We start from the raw sequence: 25,722 nt of genomic DNA, 5'->3' as shown, positions 1-25,722 counted from the left end.
ATCTACATCCTCTTCCATTTCCATAATATTGTCCTCAAGTACATCGCCCTTGTATAGACCCTCTGTATACTCCTTCCACCTTTCTGCTATCCCTTCTTTGCTTAGAACAGGGTTTCCATCTGAGTTCTTGATTTTCATGCAAGTGGTTCTCTTATCTCCAAAGGTCTCTTTAATTTTCCTGTAGGCAGTATCTATCTTACCCCTAGTGAGATAAGCCTCTACGTCCTTACATTTGTCGTCTGTTACCCAAGAATTTCTACTAGCCCTCGTCTTTGTACCTACTTGATCCTCTGCTGCCTTCACTACTTCATCTCTCAAAGCTACCCATTCTTCTTTTACTGTATTTCTTTCCCCCATTCCAGTCAATTGTTCCCTTATCCTCTCCCTGAAACTATGTACAACCTCTGGTTCTTTCAGTTTATCCAGGTCCCATCTCGTCAAATTCCCACCTTTTTGCAGTTTCTTCAGTTTTAATCTACAGGTCATAACCAATAGATTGTGGTCAGAGTCCACATCTGCCCCTGGAAATGTCTTACAATTTAAAACCTGGTTCCTAAATCTCTGTCTTACCATTATATAATCTATCTGATACCTTTTAGTATCTCCAGGGTTCTTCCATGTATACAACCTTCTTTCATGATTCTTAAACCAAGTGTTAGCTTTGATTAAGTTGTGCTCTGTGCTAAATTCTACCAGGCGGCTTCCTCTTTCATTTCTTAGCCCCAATCCATATTCACCTACTACGTTTCCTTCTCTCCCTTTTCCTACTACCGAATTCCAGTCACCCATGAGTATTAAATTTTCGTCACTCTTCACTACCTGAATAATTTCTTTTATTTCATCATACATTTCTTCAATTTCTTCGTCATCTGCAGAGCTAGTTAGCATATAAACTTTTACTACTGTAGTAGGTGTGGACTTCGTATCTATCTTGGCCACAATAATGCGTTCACTATGCTGTTTGTAGTAGCTTACCCACATTCCTATTTTCCTATTCATTATTAAACCTACTCCTGCATGACCCCTATTTGATTTTGTGTTTATAACCCTGTAGTCACCAGACCAGAAGTCTTGTTCCTCCTGCCACCGAACTTCACTAATTCCCACTATATCTAACTTTAACCTATCCATTTCCCTTTTTAAATTTTCTAACCTACCTGCCCGATTAAGGGATCTGACATTCCACGCTCCGATCCGTAGAATGCCAGTTTTCTTTCTCCTGATAACAATGTCCTCTTGAGTAGTCCCCACCCGGAGATCCGAATGGGGGACTATTTTACCTCCGGAATATTTTACCCAAGAGGACGCCATCATCATTTAATCATACAGTAAAGCTGCATGCCCTCGGGAAAAATTACAGCCGTAGTTTCCCCTTGCTTTCAGCCATTTGCAGTACCAGCACAGCAAGGCTGTTTTGGTTATTGTTACAAGGCCAGATCAGTCAATCATCCAGACTGTTGCCCTTGCAACTACTGAAAAGGCTGCTGCCCCTCTTCAGGAACCACACGTTTGTCTGGCCTCTCAACAGATACCCCTCCGTTGTGGTTGCACCTACGGTACGGCTATCTGTATCGCTGAGGCACGCAAGCCTCCCCACCAACGGCAAGGTCCATGGTTCATTGGGGGGGAGGGGGGGGGGGGGGTTGGTGGTAGAAATTAACAATTCCTAGGAACCTTCTCATCTGCTGAAAATCCATTAGGCTTGGGATGTTATCTTTGAGTGGACAAATACTGGCCACAAAAATTTATGGCGAAGGAATGTTACTTGTTTTTGGTGCAGAACACATTCTGTTTCATTTACTATCCAACCATATTTCGGTATCCTGTTGAACACTGCATTAAGCTATTTCTAATGGTTTGCTGCTGTTTGGAAAAATACCAAGATAGTTGTTTAGATAGATGAACATTTAGATAGATGAAACAGAAATTCAAATCCTGTAGCACTTCATCTGCAAAACACTGCACTAACTCAGCATCATTTCTTAGACAAAATGGCACATGCAGATACTAAAACAAACTGAAAGATATTACTGTTGCGGCCTTCAGTGTCTCCTCTTTTTCTGCGGGGATTTGGTTATAGGCTTCTTCACAGTCAGTCGTGCTGAAAATTGCAGCTGAGGCTAATACATTTGTGAAATCTCTCATATTAGGGACCAGGTAGCAGTTAGGAATGGTACATTCATTCAAAATGTGGTTATCTTTGCAGGGCCTCCATGTGCTGTATTTATCTTCACTAGATATAATGATAGAGCTCTTGGGTCTGCGTATGATACATGTCTGTAACATCTCGTCAAATTCTGCTTTTGTTGAGGAAAAACAGTCGGATGTTAATCTCCTTAACCCTTAAGAGACTGGTTAGCTGGGTGTTGTCTTAATATGGTGCAGTATGCAGTACTTTATCGGAGCAGTCGATAACTTCCTGTCTGGTCTCTGGTATGCTAGTGTGTACCTGAACCCCAGGTCAGCTGTGTTCTCAGTTCAACACATGTTGTAATGGGCAAGTTGTTTGCAACAGTAAATTGGAGAGGTGCGCACACTGGTGCAGTTTTGTTCTATCATCTGATGGTGCTTCCAGGACTAATGATGGCTCCTTCATTTATGATTTGGAGCTTTGTGGAAGTGTGTGGCCTGCTGCACTTGCTGTTGGCCACTGAGGCCATTCAGAAACACACTTGGAGCTGTGTGCCTTGTGGCCTGACTGCCAAAACACCTGTGGTACCAGCAGACTGGCTAATGTAGTTTTCTATGTGCCATCCATTCGATTCTGCTGGTGGAATGAGGAACTATTTTCTTTACTTTGACTGGTGTGCACCCATTTGTTTACCATCAGTGCCAGTAACTGCTTCTGAAGTGTATCATGTTGACATTGTGGACTCTGGAGCCGTTCATTAATGTTTAATGATTGTTCATGTTGAACAGTAGCTGTCTCAACCACTCTGATGTCATTAGTTGCTTGTGTCACCATGGAAATGCATGCCTATTGCATCATAGCATGAACTTTGTCAGCTACATCTGTTAAAGAATTAGTAATTTTTGAGAACATTTCCCGTGGAGAACATTGGTTTTTCTGTGTACTTTAAAATGAACATAAACAGTTTTGACCACAAGAAACCTATATTTTTTTGGTTATTGGTTTTGGTCAGTTACTGCCCTTCTTCAGACCTCGTACTAAAATATGAACATTGAATGAGCTTGTAGAACATACATCTTATACAACAAATAACAAAAGAAAAAATTATACCATTTTTGGTAGGTAGTGGCAGTGAACGGAGTAGGCGTTATGAACTCCATGAATGTCAACTACTCAACTACTAAGGAGAGCAATGCAGCAGTTGCTTAAATAAGTGATACTCCACCCCCCCCCCCCCCCCCCCCCCCCCTCCACCGCACACCAAATTACATTAGCAATAGCCAATCAGTCATACAGCCCGTAAAACAGTTCCAACAATAAGGTATATACAGAATGATTACAGGAAAGCTAATAACAAATGAAGAAGTAGGTGCCTTATAAAGTAACTACTATAAACAGCATTTCATGAGTCTGTGGTAAAAGTAAATGTAAAAAAGAGATAATCAATCGTAATCAGTTGTGAGAACACCAATCGCCATCTATGAGGATTTCTCGCAAACTCGTAGATTGTATGGCAGCAAAGGTGGTGATTAAGCGACATTAATGGTTCCATGGAGACGGCATGGTTGTATCAATATGCGCCATCCAGCAGAAGAGGATTTTGTGTATTGTATGGTAGCAGAGATGGTGGTTAAGCGACGTTAATGGTTCCATTGAGATGCTGTGGTCATATTGATATGCACCATCCAGCAGAAGAGTATTTCAGAGTTGCGACAGCAGGTGGATGTCGAGTACATACTGGCATGCAGGTCAACATCTAGAAATGCATGCCAGGTACTGCATATTGCTCCTAGGTAGTAGTGGCAGTGGAAATACTGCTTGACTGACACAGTTATTTGCCATCGTAGTGGCATGGAGCTGTCTATGTGCCTGTTTCACAGGCAATGATTTCAAAGTTGCGACAGTGACTGATTGTTACAAAATACTGGTGTGCAAGTAAGACAGCTGTTGAAATATGTGTCAGATCCCCCAGATGACATTGGCCAAGCAACCAACAAGATAGCAAGTAAAGTAGGATACATGATACCTAAAGTATGACAAAATATCAATTATGTCACCATAACTATGGCATAAAATCTAATTGACCCACCGGGGTAGTCGAAAACATGAAACAAAAAGCGTAAGAAAACTGAAGTTGAAAAGAACTGTGAGCATAGTTGATTACAGTTATTCCATACAATAAGAGCACACAATGTCAGATGTACAGAAATATATGCTACATCACTATGATCTAATACACCAAGGACTCATCTAAGTAGTCATAAATGTAAAACACACACATGATCAGTCAAAAGTTAAAAGATACTGTGACTGTAGTTGTTTAGTCATAAAAAGTCAGTAGAACAGCAATGAGCATGATGTTACAATTATTGTTTGGTGAAATGAAAGAGGAATAAATATGAGCAGAAGTAAAATAGCATTCTTTAGTTAGCTTAGGGTAAAATCATAATATTGCATAAAGGGAGGCACTGCACACAAACAGGACCTATTAAGATAGTCGCGAATAAAAAATAAGAACATAAGCAATCAAGAGTTTAAAATAAAATGCACAAAGTTTATAACAGAATAGATTGAAATGTACAGTTGGAGACTGCAATAATACCTATCTCAATTTCGGTGTTTCTAAAATATGATGTAAAGATTGCGACAAATGGTGGATTGGACAGAAAGATAGGAACTTGACTACTCGTTATAAGGAACACACTTCAGGTACGTCTTGTAATAAATCAGTATTTGGCCAACACCTGACACATCACAATCATTCAGAAGGATCTATAAGGAGTAACTTAAAAGTCCTTCACAATGCTATTTAATTTCTGTTCACATTTATACCTCTTTTATTTCTCCAAACAATAGTTGTAACGTCATCCCCATTGCTATTTTACTGAATTTTTGTTACTGTAAACAATGACAGTCACAGTACCTTTTAACTTTTGACTGATTATGCATTTGTTTTACATTTATGACTACTTAGATGAGTTCTTGGCGTATTAGACCGTAGTGATGTAACCTATATTTCTGTACATCTGACATTGTGTGCTCCTGTTGTATGGAATAACTATAATCAACTATGTTCACAGTTGAAACTTCCTGGCAGATTAAAACTGTGTGCTGGACCGAGACTCGAACTCAGGACCTTTGCCTTTCGCGGGCAAGTGCTCAACCAACTGAGCTACCCAAGTACGACTCACACCCCGTTCGAGTCTCGGTCCGGCACACAGTTTTAATCTGCCAGGAAGTTTCATATCAGCGCTCACTCCACTGTAGAGTGAAAATTTCATTCTACGTTCACAGTTCTTTTCAACTTCAGTTTTCTTATGCTTGTTGTTTCATGTTTCTGAGTACCTTGGTGGGTCAATTAGATTTTGTGCCATAGTTCTTATTACTTAATTGATATCTTGTCATACTTTAGGTATCATGTATCCTACTTTACTTGCTATCTTGTTGGTTGCTTGGCCAATATCATTTGGGGGATCTGACACATATATCGACAGTCGTCTTACTTGCACACCAGTATTTTGAAACAACCAGTCACTGTCACAACTTTAAAATCATCACCTGTGAAACATGCACTTAGACACCTCTTTCTAGGAGCAACACTTAATATCTGGCATGCATTTCTAGATGCTGACCTGCATATCAATTTGTGTTTGACATCCAGGCGCTGTCGCAGCACTGAAATACTCTTCTGTTGGATGGCGCATGTCAATATGACCATCTGTTTCCACAGAAACCATTAACATTGATTAACCACCAACTTTGATGCCATACAGTCTACGAATTTGCGAGAAATCACCACAGATGGCTATCGGTGTTCTCACAAGCAATTAGGATTGGTAATATCTTTTTTATTTGTATTTTTATCACAGACTGATGAAATGATGTTTATAGCAGTTACTTTACAAGGCACCTATGTCTTCATTTGTTATTAACTTTCATGTAATCATTCTTTATATACCTTATTGTAACAACTGGGTAGGTAAAAAAATCTACTCATCAGGTGGTGGCAAGAGAACAGACACACAAAAAAAGGTTTAACTTGTGCAAGCTTCCAGAACCAGGGGCTCCTTCTTCCAGCAGAAGAGTTGAAGGGGAAGGAAGAGGGGTGAAGGACAGGGACTAGAGAGGTGCAGGAAATGGTATATAGTTTGGGAAAGTCGCCCAGGATGCTGGGTCAGAGGAGATTGTTGGCGAATGCACCAGATGAGATTTGAAAACTTGAGAGCTTAAAGCTGGAAGACCGAATATTACGCAAGACAGAGATTACTGCTAAAACATCATGTACGAGTTAATAAGAGCGAAAAGCTAAGTGCATTGTATGTCACAGAGGTGGGAGGGGGGCTGGCAAAAACTAAACACATTAAAAAATGAAACGTGTAGAAAACTAAAATGGTGTGAAGAAAGTAGTAGTTCCTGCTAAGAAATGCTGAGATGGAAGGAGTTAACATAAATTAAGGCTAGGTGGGTGGCAAGAACTAAGGCCATTTTGTAGTGCTAGTTGCCATCAGCAGAATTATGAGAAACTGAGCAGAATTATGAGAAACCACACACCACAGAAGGCATGTGTGGTGAAACATGCACTGAGGTCATGACTGTCATGACACTGCAACATATTGTGTGTTGCTGGTATACACCCTGTGCCTATTCCCATTCATTTTAGCTGATAACTGGGTGGTAGTCATGCCACTGTAAAAGGCCGAACAGTGTTTAATAACAGCTGTATATGACACGTGTCGTTTCACAGGTGGCTCTCCCTTTGACAGTATATGTTCCGTCAGTTACGGGCTAGTATAGGTGGTGGTGGTGGTAGTAGGGTGCATAGGGAAAGTCTTGAGTGGGGACGGCCTTAGGTGTAGGAGCCATAGCATAGGGAGATAGGTGCAAAAGGAGCATAGGTTCTGAACAGTGATATTGCGGAGATTGGGAGGGCAATGAAAACCTATTCTAGGTGTGGTGCACAAAATCTCAGACATAGTGGATCTCATTTCAAGGCATGATGTTAGGAAGTCATGGCCTTGTCGAAGTAGCTCATTAACATTCAAGACCAGGATAGGACTGAGTGACAAGTGGTGTGCTTCAAAACTTATTGTTGGAGGGATCAGTAGTACCAGGAGTAGACATGATGGCCCATTATATTGTCAAAAATTGATTATTTTCATTGTTTTATTGTAACCATTGTTTTATGGGCTGCATGCAGTTGACATGGTGTTCTTAATGCCTGCTCTGTTCACCACCACCACCGCCTACCAGCACGGGTATAATTTCTTCTTTTATTATTTGTTATATAAGATGAATTTTATATGTTACTATTATTTGCGCACATCCTTCTGAACTCATTGTTGTTCATCTTTCAGTATGAGGTCTGAAGATGGTCAGTAACTGACCGAAACTGGTAACCACAGAAATAAAGGTTTGTTGCGGTCGAGACTGTTTGTTCATGTTAAAGAATTGATATCACTTTCTCGCGTGTTGCCACAACTTATTTTTCTGGAATGGTAGCTGTGTTAGCCAAACATGATGGTAGCTGTGTTAGCCAAACATGATGGAAGTGTTGCATCCTGCATTTGTACTTCCTTGACAATGTTTCTTAGGTGTTGCCAGAACTCAGTGTTCTATTGCCAAAACATTCAAACTGGAACACCCATTGCATGCATTAGTCTACTGATATACACACTTGGCTGACTAATGTGCCCCTGTAGTAGAGGTATTGCTGTTGCGAGGGTGGTTTTAATATAATATCCCAAACCATTGTGACTGCTGGCATCTAAGCTGTTAATTGCCACTGCTAATTTTGTGAGATCACTTGTGAAGTTGTTTTGTGTGAACAACTCAAACATTGCAAACCACAGTTCTGGTTTCTGCAATAGGAATTTTGGAATTTGTGCTATCATTCACAGTCAAATTGTTTGTCTTGCTTCCAGTCTGTCTCACTTCTTGCAGAAATAACTTAATGATGTGTGTGTTGCAGTTTGAGTTTGCAGGTCACTAATCAGCTCTTGCAGATCTTCTTGCAGTAGTAAAAGCTATCTTTTCATTTGAATCTGTTTGAAATCAAGATGTGAAGTCTCTATTTGGTTTTGTACATTGACTTGGTTTTGCTGTTCCTCTGTGTACTAGAAATTGCCAATTTATGGGATTCTTTGGTAATAAAAGTGGTAATAATTCAGTAATTTTTATTAATAAATTTATTCAGATGACTGAAAATACGCCTTGACAATGGAAAGTAAACAACGAATTGTCAGAAAAGGAAACACAGAGGAAACATCACATGGGCTAGTCAGATCGGTAGACCAATGGACAATATATACAATTTTAACCGTGACCCATGGATGATGCTTCTCACAGATGTCTCAAAAAGTAAATATTTTTCCCAAATTCACACAATAATCTTCAAATCAATAAATATCTTTTACTACACCCTTTCTAAAATAGCCTCTGTTCTTCTCCAGCATTCAAGCTACCTGCATACCAAATTTCATCAACATTGGTTCAGTTGTTTACTTGTCAAAAGGTAACGGACACACACACTTTCATATTTATAATATTGGTGTGGATATGACGGCCGCATTTGACCACTACATGGCAGTATTGTGGTGTGACATTACTATTATTGTAAAATTTCTCATTTGTTATTGTCAAACAGCAGTAGCTTTTAAACTGACTGAGTAGTTTGTTTATAGTGAATGTATAAAGCAACAGTGTGTTAAAGAAAAGTCCTCAAATCACTAGTTGGTAGCTACTTTTATAACAAAGTATCTTGAAAATGGCGAAGCTAGTCGAGTGTTAACGTGCTATTGTCATGAGCATTTGCGGAAAGAGATAAAAGGACAATGTAGGATCTAAATGATTGGATGTCCACGACTCTTCACAGAACATGGGGTTTGGAGGCTTGTCTGCTCTGCAATGTAGGATAATCTTTGCCATTTCTGCCAAAAGAGCACAATGCCGGTGCACGCGAAAGTGTTTTGGAGCACACTGTTTATTGCACATTGTTGAACATGGAGCTCCGCAGCAGACCACCCCTATGTATACACATGTTGACCCAATGACATCGATTACGATTACAGTAGGCACAGGACCATCTGGATTGGACTGTGTCAGTCAGTGGAAACGTGTCGGTGTCGGCTCTTTGGCTGAATCACATTTTTGCTGCGCCAGGTTGATGTTCATCTCCTCAAAAGCCATCATTGAGGTGAATGGCGGCTCAAAACTTGCATCTTGCCATGGAGACAGACTGGTAGGAGCAGTATTATGCTGTTGGAGATATTCTCCTACACTTACATGGGACCTGTAGTAGTAATCAAAGACACACTGACAACTGCTAACCATTTGCATCCCTTCATGCTTGATGTCTTCCCTGACAGCGATGTAATCTTTCATCAGTATAATAGTCCATGTCTTGGAGCCTGAACCGTAGTACAGTGGTTTAAGGAGCATTATAGTGAACTCACATTAATGTCTCTGTGATCAAATTTGCCTGAAGTAAATCCTATGCAATCCATCTGGGTTGCTGTTGTGTGCCATGACCGCATACACAAATCAGCGGCCTATTATTTACGCAAATTACGTGACCTGTGTAGGCATCTAATGCCACGTACTTTCACAAACCTACCAGCAGACAGTCGAATTGCTGATATTCAGAATCAGTAATGTATTTCATTCCAAAGATGGACAAACAAGCTATTAAGCAGGTAGTCAAAATGTTTTGGCTCATCAGTGTCCATGTTATAACTTTCACAAAAATAATTGGTAAATGGCAGTTCACTTCAACATACTTGCATTTCCATGAGCGATGAAAGCTTACTAGACAATATGTGTTCAAGATCATCCACTATCTTTGCTGAAATACTGTTTTCTCATTGCTGCCTCCAACAGATACCAAACATATCTGTGTGGAATGCTCTAATTTTCAATTAACCATACCTGCTGAGCAGGATAGTGTCAGACCTACTTATGTGGAAACTGTGTTAACTACTAAGAACTGTGTATCTCTTGATATTGAATAATAGACCATGAGAAGTGTGATCAAGTAATTAAAATTTTCAGAACACAGCCTAAACATAAAATATTTGAGAAATAAATGTTGTGCTCTAAGAAAGAGTACTTGCTGCATTGGTCCTACATGACAAATTCAAATTATGTGCCGTACTAATATCTCAAATCTTAGCCTGACACACTATTTAACTGGTTTAACTTGTCACATTTAACTCAAATGAATTGAAAAAAAGTGTGATATAATTATTGTTGTACAATGTAATGTCTTTTTTCACCGATGTCTGAGAGACATTTTTGCTTTTTAGTACTTGATTATTTTTAATTTACGTGTCTTCCTTATTTTTAAATCTGGGTGGTGGCTAATAACCTGAAGCAGTATATGTTCTTACTGACAGTATATTTGTCAATTCATTGTAATATAATTAATAAAATAAACTAACAAGAATTCATCTAAAATACACTGTGTGAGCATGTGACTCATGATAAAATAATTAAAACTGAGATTATTCTGATCTGCAGCAGTGCTTGTATGCTGTTGCTCTTGAAAAGAGTCTGATTTCTGCTGCAGTTCCCTTCTTTCTTTTTCTCTTTCACCTGCAATGAGTGATTTTGATTGCAGCATATAGCAGGATCAGCATTATGAGATTAGAAGAATATGATATAAAACAGGAGCAGGTTCCAAACTCTAGTTGACTAAGTGTCTGTACTGTATTTTGGATGAAGTAGGTTCAGGCATGCAGTCTTTGGCAGTTACTGCTGTATGTCCTGCCCTTGGGCTTGGCATTCATTTGCTGGGTACGGGCTTGGCGACCTAGGGTTCCTGATCTGGGGACTGGTAAGCACTGCCAGTCCCCCGTCACCGTAAGCTCTGGGCATGCTTCAGTGACCACCATGCGGTGCGGCAGTGGAACTTTGTGTGTCTCAGGGAATGGAGATCTTGGCTTGACTGCCCAGATTGAGAGGATGGAATAAACCTCTATAAAAAACCCTCAATCTCAAGGTGTGCTGCGCGCTGATGAGATGCATGGCTGTTGGGGTGAAACAGTCGTTAGCAGGCAACCTCTGGGGAACCTGCCACACCTCAGTTGTATAAGGCTTACTCAGGCACTCGGGGCTCTGTCTGAGTGAACCCTTACTTCCCTAGCTGCTCGTGGGATGGAAATGGATCCTCAGGAATCTTCTTTTCCTTCTCCCAGCAGCAAGGGTGGGCCGCTGGGAGGTTCTAACACCCAGTCTATCAAGACGGCTTGCGTAATCAGTCCTCCTGACTCCGGCACTTCCTTGATGAGTCCAGTCTTTAGTAACAGAATGCATTCTGATCCTCGGAATGTGTTTCTCGCAGTGAAACAGGAGGAGAGTAGTTTCGAGAAGGTTTTGCCCTTCTGTGTACAAAAGGGTTTGGAGGGAATCTGTGGCTCCTTAAAATCGCTGAAGCGCTTGCGCAGTTGGACCTTGCTAGTGGATACTTCCAATTGCCAGCAGGCAGCTAACCTCCAAACTGCTAAATGCCTTGGGGAATATGCCATTGACACTGAACTGCACAGCACCTTGAATTATAGCAAATGTGTTGTGACATGCCAGGATCTAGTCGACATTCCCAAGGAGGAACTGCAACGTGAGTGGGCTTTGGAAGGTATAGTTCGCATGCAACATATCAAAAGAGGGTTGATAGCAATCTTATCAAATCTGACTCCTTTTTTCTGACCTTCAGTAGCACGAAAACTTCCAGAGCATGTTAAGGCTGGCTTCTTTCGCCTTAGTGTGAGGCCTTATTTCCCGATCCCAATGCGCTGTTTTAAATGCCAGAGTTTTGGACATACCACCTTAGGGTGTAAAGGCGAAGTGACTTGGGGCAACCACAGTAAGGCCATCCATTGACTATACTTTCCCTTTACTTGCCTCCACATGATGCACTTGATGAAGAGGCCCCACCGACCTTATTACATAGCTCCCCCAGCCGTTCATAATCTGTGGTGATTTTAATGCCCACAATGTGCTTTGGGGCTCTGCAGTAACTGTCCCAGGGGTAGAGCAATTGAGAGGCTTCTCCTGTCATCTTGTGCATACTTGCTAAATGTGGGACAGAGCACTCACTTCTGCACAGCGACTGGGTCATTCTCTGTCATTGATCTCTCGCTTTGCTCTCCAGCTCTTGCCCACAGTGCTCAATGGAAAGTGGTCAGTGACTTGCACAGAAGCGATCACTTTCTGTTCTGGTTCACCTGCCAGATGTTGTAGGCCCCGAAAGGAAACCGCCACGATGGGTGCTCAGTAGGGCCGACTGGACACTTTATAGCCAGTTGGCCCATTTCGAACACTGTGTGAACGTTGAGGCATGGGTGGATCGTATTACCAAAATCATTCACCATGCCACTGCAGCATCCATTCCACAGTCCACAGGGCACCAGAAGAGGTAACCTGTCCCTTGATGGAGTGCCGAATGCCGCTCTGCAATCAGGACCAGGCATGTGGCTCTGCGCAGGTTCCAGTGTTGGCCAACTGCTGAGAATCTTGCAGCCTTTCGGGTGGCGAGTGCAAAATGTCTCAAAATTATTCAAGAGAGCAAGAAGAGGTCATGGCAACAGTTACCGAATACCATTAATCGTTCCACCAAACGTTCCATTGTGTGGGAGACCATCAGGAGAATTTCTAGGAGAGGAGGGATGTGCCCCATGGCTGCTGTAATGGATAGTGGCATAGTGGCACTCTCCACATGGATCCACGAGACATTGCCCAGACTATGGTAGCGTATTTTGCCACAGTTACTGCAACACCCAGTCAGGATCTGGGTTTCCAGCACTATAGAGCGGTTGCTGAGAGGTGTAGTTTGGACTTCCACTCCACCTCTAATGAAGTTTACAACTGCCCATTCTCCATGTGGAAGCTGGATTCTGCATTGTATGTGGTTCGTGACACATCCCCTGGTCATGACGGGATCCATTACAGTGTGCTACGGCACCTCACAAGGCACAACAAAGATATCCTCCTTGCACTTGTTAATGCCATTTGGGCATCAGTTCACTTTCCTGACTCGTGGCATGAGGCAGTTTTAATTCCTCTTTTAAAACCTGGGAGAAACCGCACGAGCCCAAGTAGTTACCTTAGTGTTGCCCTCACTAGTTGCATGGGAAAGGCCTTGGAGCAGATGGTCAACTGCCACCTTGTCTGGATCTTAGAATCCCAGCAACTCATTGGTCGCTGTCAATGTGGGTTCAGGAGGTTTCGTTCCACCTTTGATAACCTTGCCCTCCTGGAGGCAACTATACAGCATGCTTTCCTATGTCGCCATCACCTTCCAGGTGGATTTTTTGGCATCGAGAAGGCCTACGATACTACTTGGAGGAGTCTCATCATGGAGCAGCTTCACGAATGAGGTTTTCGTGGTTGTCTTCCCATTTTTATTCAGTCCTTCCTCTCGCCACAATATCTTAGATACTGAGTCGGTGACGTCCTGTCTGATCGCTGTGGGCAGCATAATGGTGTCCCTCAAGGTAGCGTTTCAGTGTGACTGTCTTTGCCATAGCTATTAGTAGCATTATGTCCATAGTGAAAAGTCCTGTCCAGTGTTCCTCGTTTGTGGATGATTTTTCTGTGTTTTGTTCTTCTTCAAGCCTTCCAATGACAACACGCCAGTTGCAACTTACTCTTAGATGTTTGGATGAATGGGCACAGAAGAGTGGTTTTAAGTTTTCCACCGAGAAATCCGTGTGTGTTCTTTTTCGCAATTCTCGTTCAATTTTAACCTTTCCTGAATTGAGGATGAGGGGCACTGTCCTTACTTTTAAAGACACAGTGCGATTTGTGGGCCCATTTTTGACTCAAAGCTTACGTGGTTACCTGATCTTGGAGACCTGAAACAATGATCACTTAAGGCTTTAAGTATTTTAAAATGTCTTAGCCACAGTACATGGGGAGCAGACAAGACTTATCTGCTCCAGTTTTACTGGGCATTTGTGTGCTCTCAGTTTTATTATGGGTGCACGGTGTGTTTATTCTTATTTAAACATGCTGGACGTTGTGCACCATGAAGGAATTAAGTTGGCCACTGGGGCATTCAGTATAAGCCCCATATCAAGCCTTTGTGCAGAGGCTAGTGAACCGCCTCTTCATATATGGCGACGGCTACTTACAGTGCGCGAGGCATATAAAACTATGTCCACACCATACACACCTGCATACTATACTGTCGCTCAGCTTCCTCTGGCGTGGGTTTTTCATAACTGGCAATGAGCAATGAGGCCCTATGGGATTCGTGCACAGAATTGCCTTTCTGAGATGGGTGTGGCTGGTCTTAATGTTTTACCTTGAGGTTGGAGCAGATTTCCACCTTGGCTCCTCCAGAGACCCAGACTTATTTTAGATTTGACTAATTTTAAAAAAGATAGTACGCCAGATTTTACATTCTGTTTCTTAACACTTTTAGATGTGCATCACGGTTTTACTGTCATTTACACTGATGGCTCCAAACAAGGGAATTTCCTTGGCTGTTCTGTGGTGTTCCCTGGACATTTCACCAGAATTCGCCTGCCTGTTGAATATAACGTTTTTGCAGCGGAGCTCCATGCGATCCTGAAGGCACTGGAGCAGATGAACCGTATTCGGGGCAATCGGTTTCTCACCCGCTCTGATTCCCTTAGTGCCTTACAATCGTTGCTGAATCTGTACCCAGCTGAGGAGTTGGTCCAGCTGATATATGACCAACTGTACTTGCTCCAATGGTGCGGTAAGCAGGTGTCATTTTGCTGGGAGCCGGGTCATGTCGGAATGTGGGGCAATAAACAGGCCGATCAGGCTGCCAAGGAGGCCTGCAGAGAGCAGGATGTGACACAGTGTCCTATTCCCTTGCAGTCTATCATTTCTGCACTCCACAGGAAGTGCATGCAGTTGTGGGAGAAAGAATGGCTGGCGGTGATGGCCAATAAGCTGCGGTTGGTAAAGTCAGCAACTCGGCCGTGGCGTTCCTACTGCCGGTTGCTCAGGTGGGCTGAAGTGACCCTCACGCATCTTCGGATTGGGCACTGTACTCTCACACATGGCTTTCTATTACGGTGGGAGGATCCCCCATTTTGTGATGCTTGTGGTGTGCACATCTCTGTTCGCCACAATTTAACGGAGTCCATTTAATACTGTGATGCAAGGACAGAAGCAAAAATTGGTGGAGCTATGTGCTCTATTTTAGCTGATGATGAGACGAGTGTATCGGTTTTAAAGTTTTGCAATGTGTCTGAACTGTGGCCCAAACGTTTAAGCTGGAGGTTTTAGTGTATTGCAGAGTGGCTGGCTCCTCCCTTTTTTTCCTTGCAGTCAGCCAGCCACTTCCATCTGCTATATTGTTTTAGCTCCTTCTACCACTTTCTTCCTGTGTAGTCATTGTTTTACTGCTGACACCATGCTCCGTCTTGTGCTTCGGTGTGGGTACGCATATAGTTTTCCAACCTTTGTTCCGTGTGTTTTACATTGTTTTATCTTCCTGTTCTGGGTATTTTCTTGACACCCGTCTCAATCTGGTTTTGTGTGGGCGCTGAAGACCTTACCGTCGTTCGCCCATACAAACCTCTCCATCATCCATCCATCCTGCTGTATGTCCTGAGGAAAAGATGATGATGTGTGTTGACAATCAGCATTGCAATTGCCTGCCAGTGTCAGACTGTAGTCAAAACATAATCTGCCACATTCAGCTCATTTATGTCGTAATGCTATACAGCTTCATTCTTTTGTCCACATTTTGCCGAAATGATAGATCATAGTTCGATAATAGCAAAAAGGTGCTATGTGAATGATAATGTCAACAGGAGTAAACAAGAATGGATCTGTAACTGCAGTGGGTTTCACTGTTTTGAATCTTCTTGGCAAATTAAAACTGTGTGCTGGGTCAAGACTTGAACCCATAATCTTGTCTTTCATAGGCAGTGCTCTTTCCTATTGAGTCAGTTTCTGATATGTTCTTCATTTGATGTCACTGATTAGTGACACCCTGTACTTCCTTTTTGCTAAATATGAATTGAACAATTTCCTCTGATTCCATAATGTGCCATATTATGTGAAAGTGAAGTGTGGTTTAGGCAATCAAAGACTTTTTACTATATCAAAGAGGAGAAAGACAGATCCACACAGACTGTAAAGTTGAAATAAACACTGTATTTAGCACCACAGGGCAGTTTTGGTGTTAGGTCATTGTCAGACACACTGATGCATGTGGACATATCCACAGAGTAGATATATAAAAGAAATTGCATGCCATACAAATTTAACATGGCTATGCTGTAAATGTACACAGCTACAAAACAAATAACAGTTAAGTACTTGTACTAGTATACACCACAAAACAAATGTTCGATGACTTCTTATACTTGTTCATAGTGTGGTTTCAGTTGCCTGAGATTGCAGTAGTGTGTGTGAGTTGCGTTTGTGTGAGTGTTTGTGTATGTGTGTCTGTCATCTATTGTTGACGAAGGCCGTAATGGCCAAAAGCTTTAATTGTGAGAGTCTTTTTGTTGTGCCTATCTCCGCTATATGGTGTGTAGCAACTTTCCTTTTCATTATACTGTTGCATTCCATCCTGGATTTTCCACTGTTTGATTTTTATTTGTAGTTTAGTCACATGTGTTTCTTGTGGGTATAATCAAGAAAGTCAAAGGCCTAGCTACTGCAGCGTGCATCACTGAGTGCGTTCAGCAACTACCTGGAGAACCTACTCCCATCTTGAGTGAGATCACGTGCTGAATGTACCAAGTCCACCAGGGTTTTCCTTGTTATTGTGACAGTTATTCCTCTGAAAGCTACACTTCCTTGTAACATTATGGTTCCCAGTGAGATAGCACTGCATCCCTCTGGGAAAATCAGGACCTTCTGAGGAAGATCGGCCACAGTCCTGCTGCATCAAAGGTTTTATCAGCAATAGTCAACACCTCACACATCTTTATTGAATTGTACATTGGCAGCTGTGAAATCAGTACAGTACACACATTTGCCTTCCACTCATAGATCTGAGAATCTGACACAGTTCCTCATTTACCTCCAGATAAAGACAAACTTTCAGACTCGAGTGCATTGGAAGACACAATAGTTTCAGGGAGCTCTGGCAACAGTAGAAATACTTAAGCTGCAATTATTGCCACAGAGTATTGGTAGCTGCTGAAGCCCAGGACGACACCCTGGACTTATCAGTGGCCATTGCAGCTTTTAGTTGCCTCTATAACAATCCATAATTGCAGAAGTGTTGCCAGTGCAGGATTTTCTCATGAACCAACCTCTTGATTATGTCTCATAAATGTTCGATGGGACTCATGGTGGGCGATCTTGGTGGCCAGATTACTGAATAGTCCAGACGGTCTTAAAAACCAGTCGCAAACAATTTTGGCCCAGTGACATGACACAGTCATCTGAAAAAATTCCATTGTTGTTTGGGAATATGACATCCATGAATGGTTGCAAATGGTCTCCAAGTAGCTGAACGTAACTATTTCCAGTCAATGGTCCACGTATACACAGCCCACACCATCATAGAGCCACCACCAGCTTGCACAGTGCCTTGACTACAACTTGGGTCCATGGCTAATTGGGGTCTGTGCCACATGTGAATCCTACTATCAGCTCTTGCCAACTGACATTGGGACTCACTTGGCCAGGCCATGTTCTTTCAGTCATCTAGAGTCCAAGTGATATGGTCATGAGCCCATGAGCAGATGATGTGCCGTTAGCAAAGGCACTTGCATTGGTCTTCTACATCTATATCTACGTGTATACTCCGCTAGCCACCAAGCAGTGTGTGGCGGAGGGCACAATTCGCGCCAAAATCTTATTCCCCACCCCGTTCCACTCGCGGATCGCGCAAGGGAAAAACGACTGTCTGAATGCCTCAGTATGAGCTCTTATTCCCTCATCTTTGAATGATGATCATTGCAAGATTTGAAAGTTGGTGGTAATAATATATGCTCTACATCCTCGGTGAAGATCGGATTTCAGAATTTAGTGCGCAGCCCCTTCTGTTTAGCGTGTCCCACTTCAAACTTTCTATGAGATATGTAATGCTCTCGTGATGGCCAAATGTACCAGTCACAAATCTTGTCTCTCTTCTTTGGACCTTCTCAATCTCTTGAATCAGACCTAACTAGTAAGGGTCCCATACAGACGAACAATACTCCAAGACTGGACGAACTAACTTATTTTAAGCTATTTCCTTTGATGAAGGACTGCATCGCTTCAGGATTCTACCAGTAAACCCCAATCTAGAGTTCACCTTACCCGTTATTTGTGTAATCTGACCATTCCGTTTGAGATCATTTCGAATAGTCACACCCAGATACTTGACGGACGTTAACTACTTCCAAAGACTGGGCATTTATTTTGTACTCGTACATTAATGGGAATTTTCGCCTTGTTATATGCAGTAGGTTACGCGTACTAATATTGAGAGATAACTGCCAGTCAGTACACCACGCATTTATTTTCTGCAAATTCCCATTGATTTGTTCACAACTTTTGTGTGATAGTACTTTCCTGTAGACTATAACATCATCGGCAAACAGTCTCAGGCCGCTGTCAATACCATCAACCAGATCGTTTATGCAAATCGTAAAAAGCAGAGGACCTATTACGCTGCCTATGGTCACACCTGAAGTTGCCCTTGTTTCTGTTGAAGTCACCCCATATGTCAAGACGACGTATTGCTCTCTGTCTGTTAGAAAATTTTCTATCCAACCATATATGTCATCGGATAGACCATAAGTACCCACTTTTTGTAGCAAGTGACAGTGCGGAACTGAGTTGGACGCCTTTCGAAAGTCGAGAAATATGGCATCAACCTGGGAGCCGGTATCTAGAGCCTGTTGTATATGATGCACAAAGAGGGCCAGCTGTGTCTCGCATGACCGCTGTTTCCTAAAACCGTGCTGGTTTCTGCAGATGAGCTCCTCAGAGTCTAGAAAGGTCATTATGTCTGAACACAAAATATGTTCCATGATTCTACAACGAATCGACATCAGTGAAATTGGCTGGTAATTACGTGCATCCGATTTTCTACCCTTTTTATAGATTGCTATGACCTGGGCCTTCTTCCAGTCCCGTGGAACTTTCCTCTGTTCCAATGATCTCTGATAGATGATGGATACGAATGGTGCTATTTTTGTAGCATAGTCAACATAAAATCTTATTGGGATACCGTGAGGACCAGATGCCTTCCTGGCGTCTAAGGATCTTAACTGTTTTACGATCCCAGATACACTAAACACTATGTCAACCATCCTTTTGTTTGTTTGAAAATTGAATGGGGGGAATGGTGCTGCATTCCTCTACCGTAAATGAATTTTTGAAAGCTAGGTTTAGAATTTCGGCCTTCTGTTTATCATCATCAGTTACATTATTCATACTGTCAGCAAGAGAAGGTATTGAATTATTTGAAGCGTTCATAGGTTTTATGTATGACCAAAATTTTTTGGGGTTATTTTTAGAATCTGCAGATAAAATATTGCTTTCAAATTCGTTAAAAGTATATCTCATTGTCCTTCTGATAGCTGCTTTCATTTCGCTTAATTTCTGTTCGCGGGGCAGTGACTGGGTTTAGAACGACTATGCAAAATTCTCTGCTTTTTCAGTAACTTTCTAATATGTTTGTTGCACCAAGGTGGATCCTTTCCCTCCCCTATACTTTTGCTAGGCACATACTTCCCTAGCACATGGTGGACAAAACCTTTAAATTCCGACCAAAGATGCTCAATATCTTTGTGTCCCGCGGTGAATGCTTGGAGCTGACTATGAAGATATTCATTAATGACACTTTTATTTGCTTTCTCAAACAAGAAAGCTCTATGCAGGTTTTTTTTTTTCTCTATGCAGGGGTTTTTTTTTTTTTTGCAACTTCCACTGACATAGAAGCCACGATGACATTATGGAAGCTAATACCTTCTTCTAGATTAACTTCATCAAAAAGATCAGGTCTGTTTGTCACCAAGATATCTAATATGTTCCCATCTTGAGTTGGTTTTCTAACCAATTGCTAAAGGTTGTATGTTGAGAGCGCTCCTAGAATAACTTCACACAATCTTTCCTGATGGGATTATGGCCACATGACGGAAATTAACAGATTTTGAACATAGAATGGTAGTTGGAACCAGAAGCATTGGACATTCCATTTCAGAAATTGTTTGGGCATTAAGTATTCCGCAATCCAAACAGCCAAGATTGTGCCGAGAATACCACATTTCAGGCACTACCTCTCACCCGTGGACAATGCAGTGGCTGACAACCTTCACTTAACGAGCGAGAGCAGTGGTGTTTGTGTAGCCACATCGTATTAACACAAAATTTTGCCACATTGTCCTAACAGATACGTTCATCATACATCCTTAATTGATTTCTGTGGTTATTTCACGCAGCATTGCTTATCTGTTAGCTCTGATAACTCTACATGAACACTACTACTCTCGCTTGTTACGTGAAGGTTGACAGCCACTGCATTGTCCATGGGTGAGAGGTAGTGCCTGAAATGTGGTATTCTCAGCACACTCTTGGCTCTTTGGATGGCGGAATACTTAATGCCCAAACGATTTCTGAAATGGAATGTCAGATGCTTCTGGCTCCAACTACCATTCCATGTTCAAAGTCTGTTAATTCCTGTCATGCGGCCATAATCCCATCAGGAACCTTTACATGTGAATCACCTAAGCAGAAATGACTGCTCCACCAATGCACGAGTATACGTGATACTACTGCCATCTGTATATGTGCATATCACTATCCCATGACTTTTGTCACCTCAGTGTTGTGTTGTAACTTTCATAACTATTCTTTCTTAATCTAATTAACATATATTTCTCTTCTTAATTTTGTTTCAGAGTGAACCATTTTGGAGGCCAGTGGACCAAAAAGAATTTTCTCGATATAGAGAATTTGTAGTTCATCCTATGGACTTTTCTCAGCTTGAGTATAATATCAGAAGGAAAGCATATGGCAGCACTGAAGCATTTATAGCTGATGTTAAGTGGATACTTCATGACTGTATTGTGTTTAATACACGTTAGTACGTTTATTCGAGCTGAGTTTGTATAGTCATATAACCACAAATTTCTGTCCGTATAATTTGTAGTTTACCATTAACAAGTCTGTTTTATCTGTAAAAATTTGATCAACTTTTTCATGTTCTTATCATCTTCCCAGTTAACAATCAATTAGAAGTTGGACAGTTACCATCCATGTAAAAGAAAGAACTTTGAGCTTTCACAATCAACTCTTACCTTGAGGAACTGAAATATAGACTGGAGGAAGGAAAAGTCTTCAGAAGAAATTATCTAGGTTAAGATGCAATAGATGGCAAATATTTTATACTAGTAGCTATTATTAAAAAAGGAGTTTTATTGGCATAGAAACAGTGAAGTACAGACATGTCTTTTGTTGTTTTGGTGTTCAGTCCCAAGACTGATTCGATGCAACCCTGTGAACTTGCCTATCTTATGCCTATCTCTTCATCTCTGCATAACTGCTGCAACCTACATTGATTTGAACTTACGTACTGTATTCAAGCCATAGTCTCCCCCCTACACTACTTACCTCCTACACTTCCCTCTATTTGGACCTTGTGGTCCAGCGGTAAAGTGAATACCTGAAAATAGAGAGATTGCAGAATCAGATCGTGGTTGAATCACGTATTTTTCAGCCTGCATTTTAACTCAACCTTCACCTCTAAATAATGTAAGGAGTCACCAGAAACAATGCATGCTTCAGATTCCACATTAAACTGTAGGTCCCCTTTCCCCAGTTGAATAACTGTGGTAGGTTAGGTACACACAAATTGCCAAATTGGTGTCTAATTGAAAGACTAGCAACAGGCCATTGAACTACACACAATTATTATTTCATTTTATCAAATTAAATATTCCTTAGTGCCCAGAGTTTGTTCTATCAACCAGTTCCATTTTTTAATCAACTTGTGCCATAGTTTAGTTTTCTCCCCAATTCAGTTCAGCATGTCCTCATTAGTTATCTGATCAACCCATCTAATCTTCAGCAGTTCAAAAGTATCTATTCTCTTCTTGGCAGCAGGCTTTGTCATCCATGTTTCACTCCCGTATAAGGATACTCTCAAAACAATCACTTCCAGAAAATGAACAGTGTAAAGATAAGGTAGGTTGCTACTTACTGTAAAGATGACATGTTAAGTTGCAGACAGGTGTCATCATTAGAAGGCATGCGCGCGCGCGCGCACACACACACACACACACACACACACACACGTGCGCGCACACACACACACGTGCGCGCACACACACACACGTGCGCGCACACACACACACGTGCGTGCACACACACACACACACACACACACACACACACAAGCATATCTCACGCATACATAACTGCCATCTCCCGTAGCTCCAGAATGTCACTCTACTTAAAATTTGACAATTTCGTGAAACACTGGAGGGAAGTAGCATTAAATTGTACCATTGCACGAACTCTTATTGTATTTGATCAGATTTACAATAGAGTTATCGTAGAGTACCAGTATTATGGACATATAAACATATATGCTGACAGACAAAGATGAGATTGTTGTCCTCCAGAAAATAGTACTTGACTGATATGTCATCTTATTTTGTTTAAGGGAAGCAATATTGATTTACCAAGTAGGTTGCATGTTGCATATGAGCAATTCACTCCTTACACTCACTTATTAGAATAACAGTTAAAAATTTTACCAAATTTAAATCGGTTTGAAAACAACAAGGCAACATTCAGCAGATGCCAGGCAAATGAAATGTGTCATAATGTGATGATTGTAATTGTTGTTGCAAGAACGAATTACAGCAACAACACCCGTATTGGAAATAGTACCATCAGTCCACACTAGATCACAGGATGAGTTAAAGCTTGAGATTTGAGTAGAATTGTAACTGCAGTCTTTTATTTATTTATTAGTGCTGTTCGTACACAAGACCTGTACCCTAGAAGATACTTCAATTCATGTTTCACAGTTATTTTTATTATTAAAAGTCATAGTGCTTTAATAACACTAAGATACGATATTTTCATAGCACCAACAAAAATCACTAGATCACAGACCAATCAGAAGATCGAACAGAACCGAAGATTTCCCAAACTGTGACGTAAAATGTTCAGACAGTTTATATTATATTCAAACACAGGCCTACTTTCACTACAGGCATTCTTTTATGAGAGTAATACCTTGAGATTGCCTGCAACAATGGTGGGCTGTGTGATACTCTATTGGCAACTTAATTACGGTGGTTTATCTTAATATGTTCTTCTTCTGGAGTGGTTTCTTCCCTGCAGTATTTGGCATTGGTATGGAAAATAGTATTTAATGACACATACTCTCACTAAGAATGTTGTGGCCACACACGCTGATAATGATTCCCAACTTGTACAACAATAAACACTTATAATGTAAACAAGAATGGAAGCAATTCACAGTTAAACGTCCAGGATTGTAGTCACACACATTCTCTCTCTCTCTCTCTCTCTCTCTCTCTCTCTCTCTCTCTCTCTCTCTCTCTCTGCAGCCTTCCAGAATAAGGAGTCACAAGAAAATTATAAGTCACTGAGGTTATTAGTTCGTGTGTTGCGATGAATAACACTTGAAGTCTGAATAGTATGCTCTCTGAATGTAATTGCTTGACACAAGCACAAGTCTAAGGCTAGGCGCACACTGGTGATTTTCCGTCGCGCGATTTATTTGTTGCAAGAATGAAACGCAGTGGCTCGAATAGGAGTGCGCACACGTGCGACAAAAAAGTAGCGTTGATTTAAAAGGTGCAGCAGGCCCTATTTCACACGTGATGCAATTGTCACAGGTGTGGAATGATTCACAGGCACTGGCATAGGCCCGCGCGCACTAGTGACGCGATTTCCAGTCAGTCGCTCTCGCTCTGTGTTGCATACACACCAGTTCAGTGCGCCAGCAGCGTGTCTGATAACGAGATTTGCTCTACGGATGACATTGTAAGTTGTGTTGTGTTGTCAATTCAGAAAGACTAATTGCAGAAGTAGAAAAGCGACCAGCTCTCTACAACAGGAAATTAAAAGAGTGCAGTAATCACAATTTGAAAGAGAAACTATGGGGAGAAGTATGCTGCAGCCTAATTCGGAACTGGACTGAACTGCCTGGACCAGAAAAGACTAACAAAGGTATTTCGTGGTTCACTTATTTTAGTCATTCATGTACACATCACAGTTACAACAATTTAAATTTTTTCATATTGCCGAAATACTGATCCTTGTGGAGTCACAAAGTAGTTTGCAAAATAATCCCTTATCTGCATACCACACACATCAGCTCTTATTCCAACAGCCTCACAGTCTTGCAGAAGGCATTCGTACGACTCGTCCTCAGTTCGTACAGCGTCATTTCGTCTTACGAAATTATGCAGAATACAACATGCTTTTATGATTATGTATGAAAAACCAACATCCACATCCATAGGTCGATAAAATATTCTCCATTTGTTAGCCAAAATCCCCAAAGTACATTCCACCATTCTATGAGCACGACAATGTCTGTCATTAAAAACACGCTGTTTCATTGTCAGGTTTTTCTTCGAGTACGGCCGCAGAATATGTCTAGACAGTGCAAATGCTTCATCTCGTACAAAATTAAAAGGTTGAGGCTCTCCTTCCTCATCGTGTGGAAATTTTTGAGGATTTGGAATGTTTAACTGATTAGATTTCAGTTTTTGATAGAAGTTGGATTTCTTGAACACATTAGAATCCCCATTGGCTCCATATGAGCCCACGTCTATCACAGTGAAACAATAGTCAGCATCCACTACGGCCAAAAGGATCTTCAAAAAATAACTCTTGTAATTATAAAACTCTGAGCCACTGTCAGCAGGCCTCTTCAGTCTCACATGTTTCGCGTCCACAGCACGAATGCAATTTGGAAAGTCAGTTCTGTCTAAAAACTGTTTGGCAATAATCTTCCGATCATCTTCAGTTTTTTCTGCCATATGAATAGGCTGTAGACATTGCCACAACTGCTCGCATGTATCCTTCACAATTTCTCTGATTGTAGTGGCTCCCAGTAGATATTCATAGTGTAATGAGCGAAAGCTATTTCCAGTTGCAAGGTATCTGGAAGAAATAATATTCAGTAACAGAATTAATATTTATTCATAGAAGTATTAAGGTAAATACTTACAATAAATTATATACAGTGATAATTTCATTTATGACAGGTAAAGAAATTCAAAGGAAGTGGAAAAATCTGAAGGACTGCTTCGCGAGAGAACTGGCATCACAGAAAAAATCTTCGTCTGGCAAGGCTGCAAGAAAACGGAGGAAATATCTATACTTTGATGCAATGTTATTTCTGCTCCCTCAAATGGAAGACAGACCGACCACCAGCAACATCGAAATTATGCCCAGTAACACAGGAAACAAGGAAGTAGGTTCTCTCCCAGTTTGTCTTCACAAAACAACAATGATACTGCACAGAGCACAAAAGTACGACATCCTACGAAAAGAGAAGCCAAGAAGGTTACGTCCTACGAGGAATCTCTATTAAATATATTAAAAGACAGACAAAAAGAAGTAGTTAACGAGGATAAGAATTTTGCATTAATGCTTGTCCCCATGCTGGTGAA

The 25,722-nt window shown here is 41.3% G+C and overlaps 1 protein-coding gene across 6 annotated transcripts in view; it reads left to right on the top strand.

The window, feature by feature from the left end:
* The window catches only part of LOC124590946, a 278,651-nt gene that overhangs the window by 114,714 nt on the left and 138,215 nt on the right, over positions 1–25,722 (top strand). For 5 of the 6 annotated variants that reach the window (XM_047131688.1, XM_047131689.1, XM_047131690.1 and 2 more), the window contains one exon: positions 20,959–21,139. In XM_047131688.1, coding sequence (XP_046987644.1) covers positions 20,959–21,139 — 181 coding nt within the window. Of the gene's footprint in view, positions 1–20,958; positions 21,140–25,408; positions 25,524–25,722 lie in introns of those variants that run through there. The other variant, XM_047131692.1, reaches the window with a different exon arrangement.

Source organism: Schistocerca americana, chromosome 2 (genome assembly GCF_021461395.2).
Source record: "Schistocerca americana isolate TAMUIC-IGC-003095 chromosome 2, iqSchAmer2.1, whole genome shotgun sequence".
Classification (NCBI taxonomy): Eukaryota; Metazoa; Arthropoda; class Insecta; order Orthoptera; family Acrididae; genus Schistocerca; species Schistocerca americana.
Note: the sequence above shows the minus strand (reverse complement) of the source record. Positions and strands in the feature narration are given on the sequence as shown.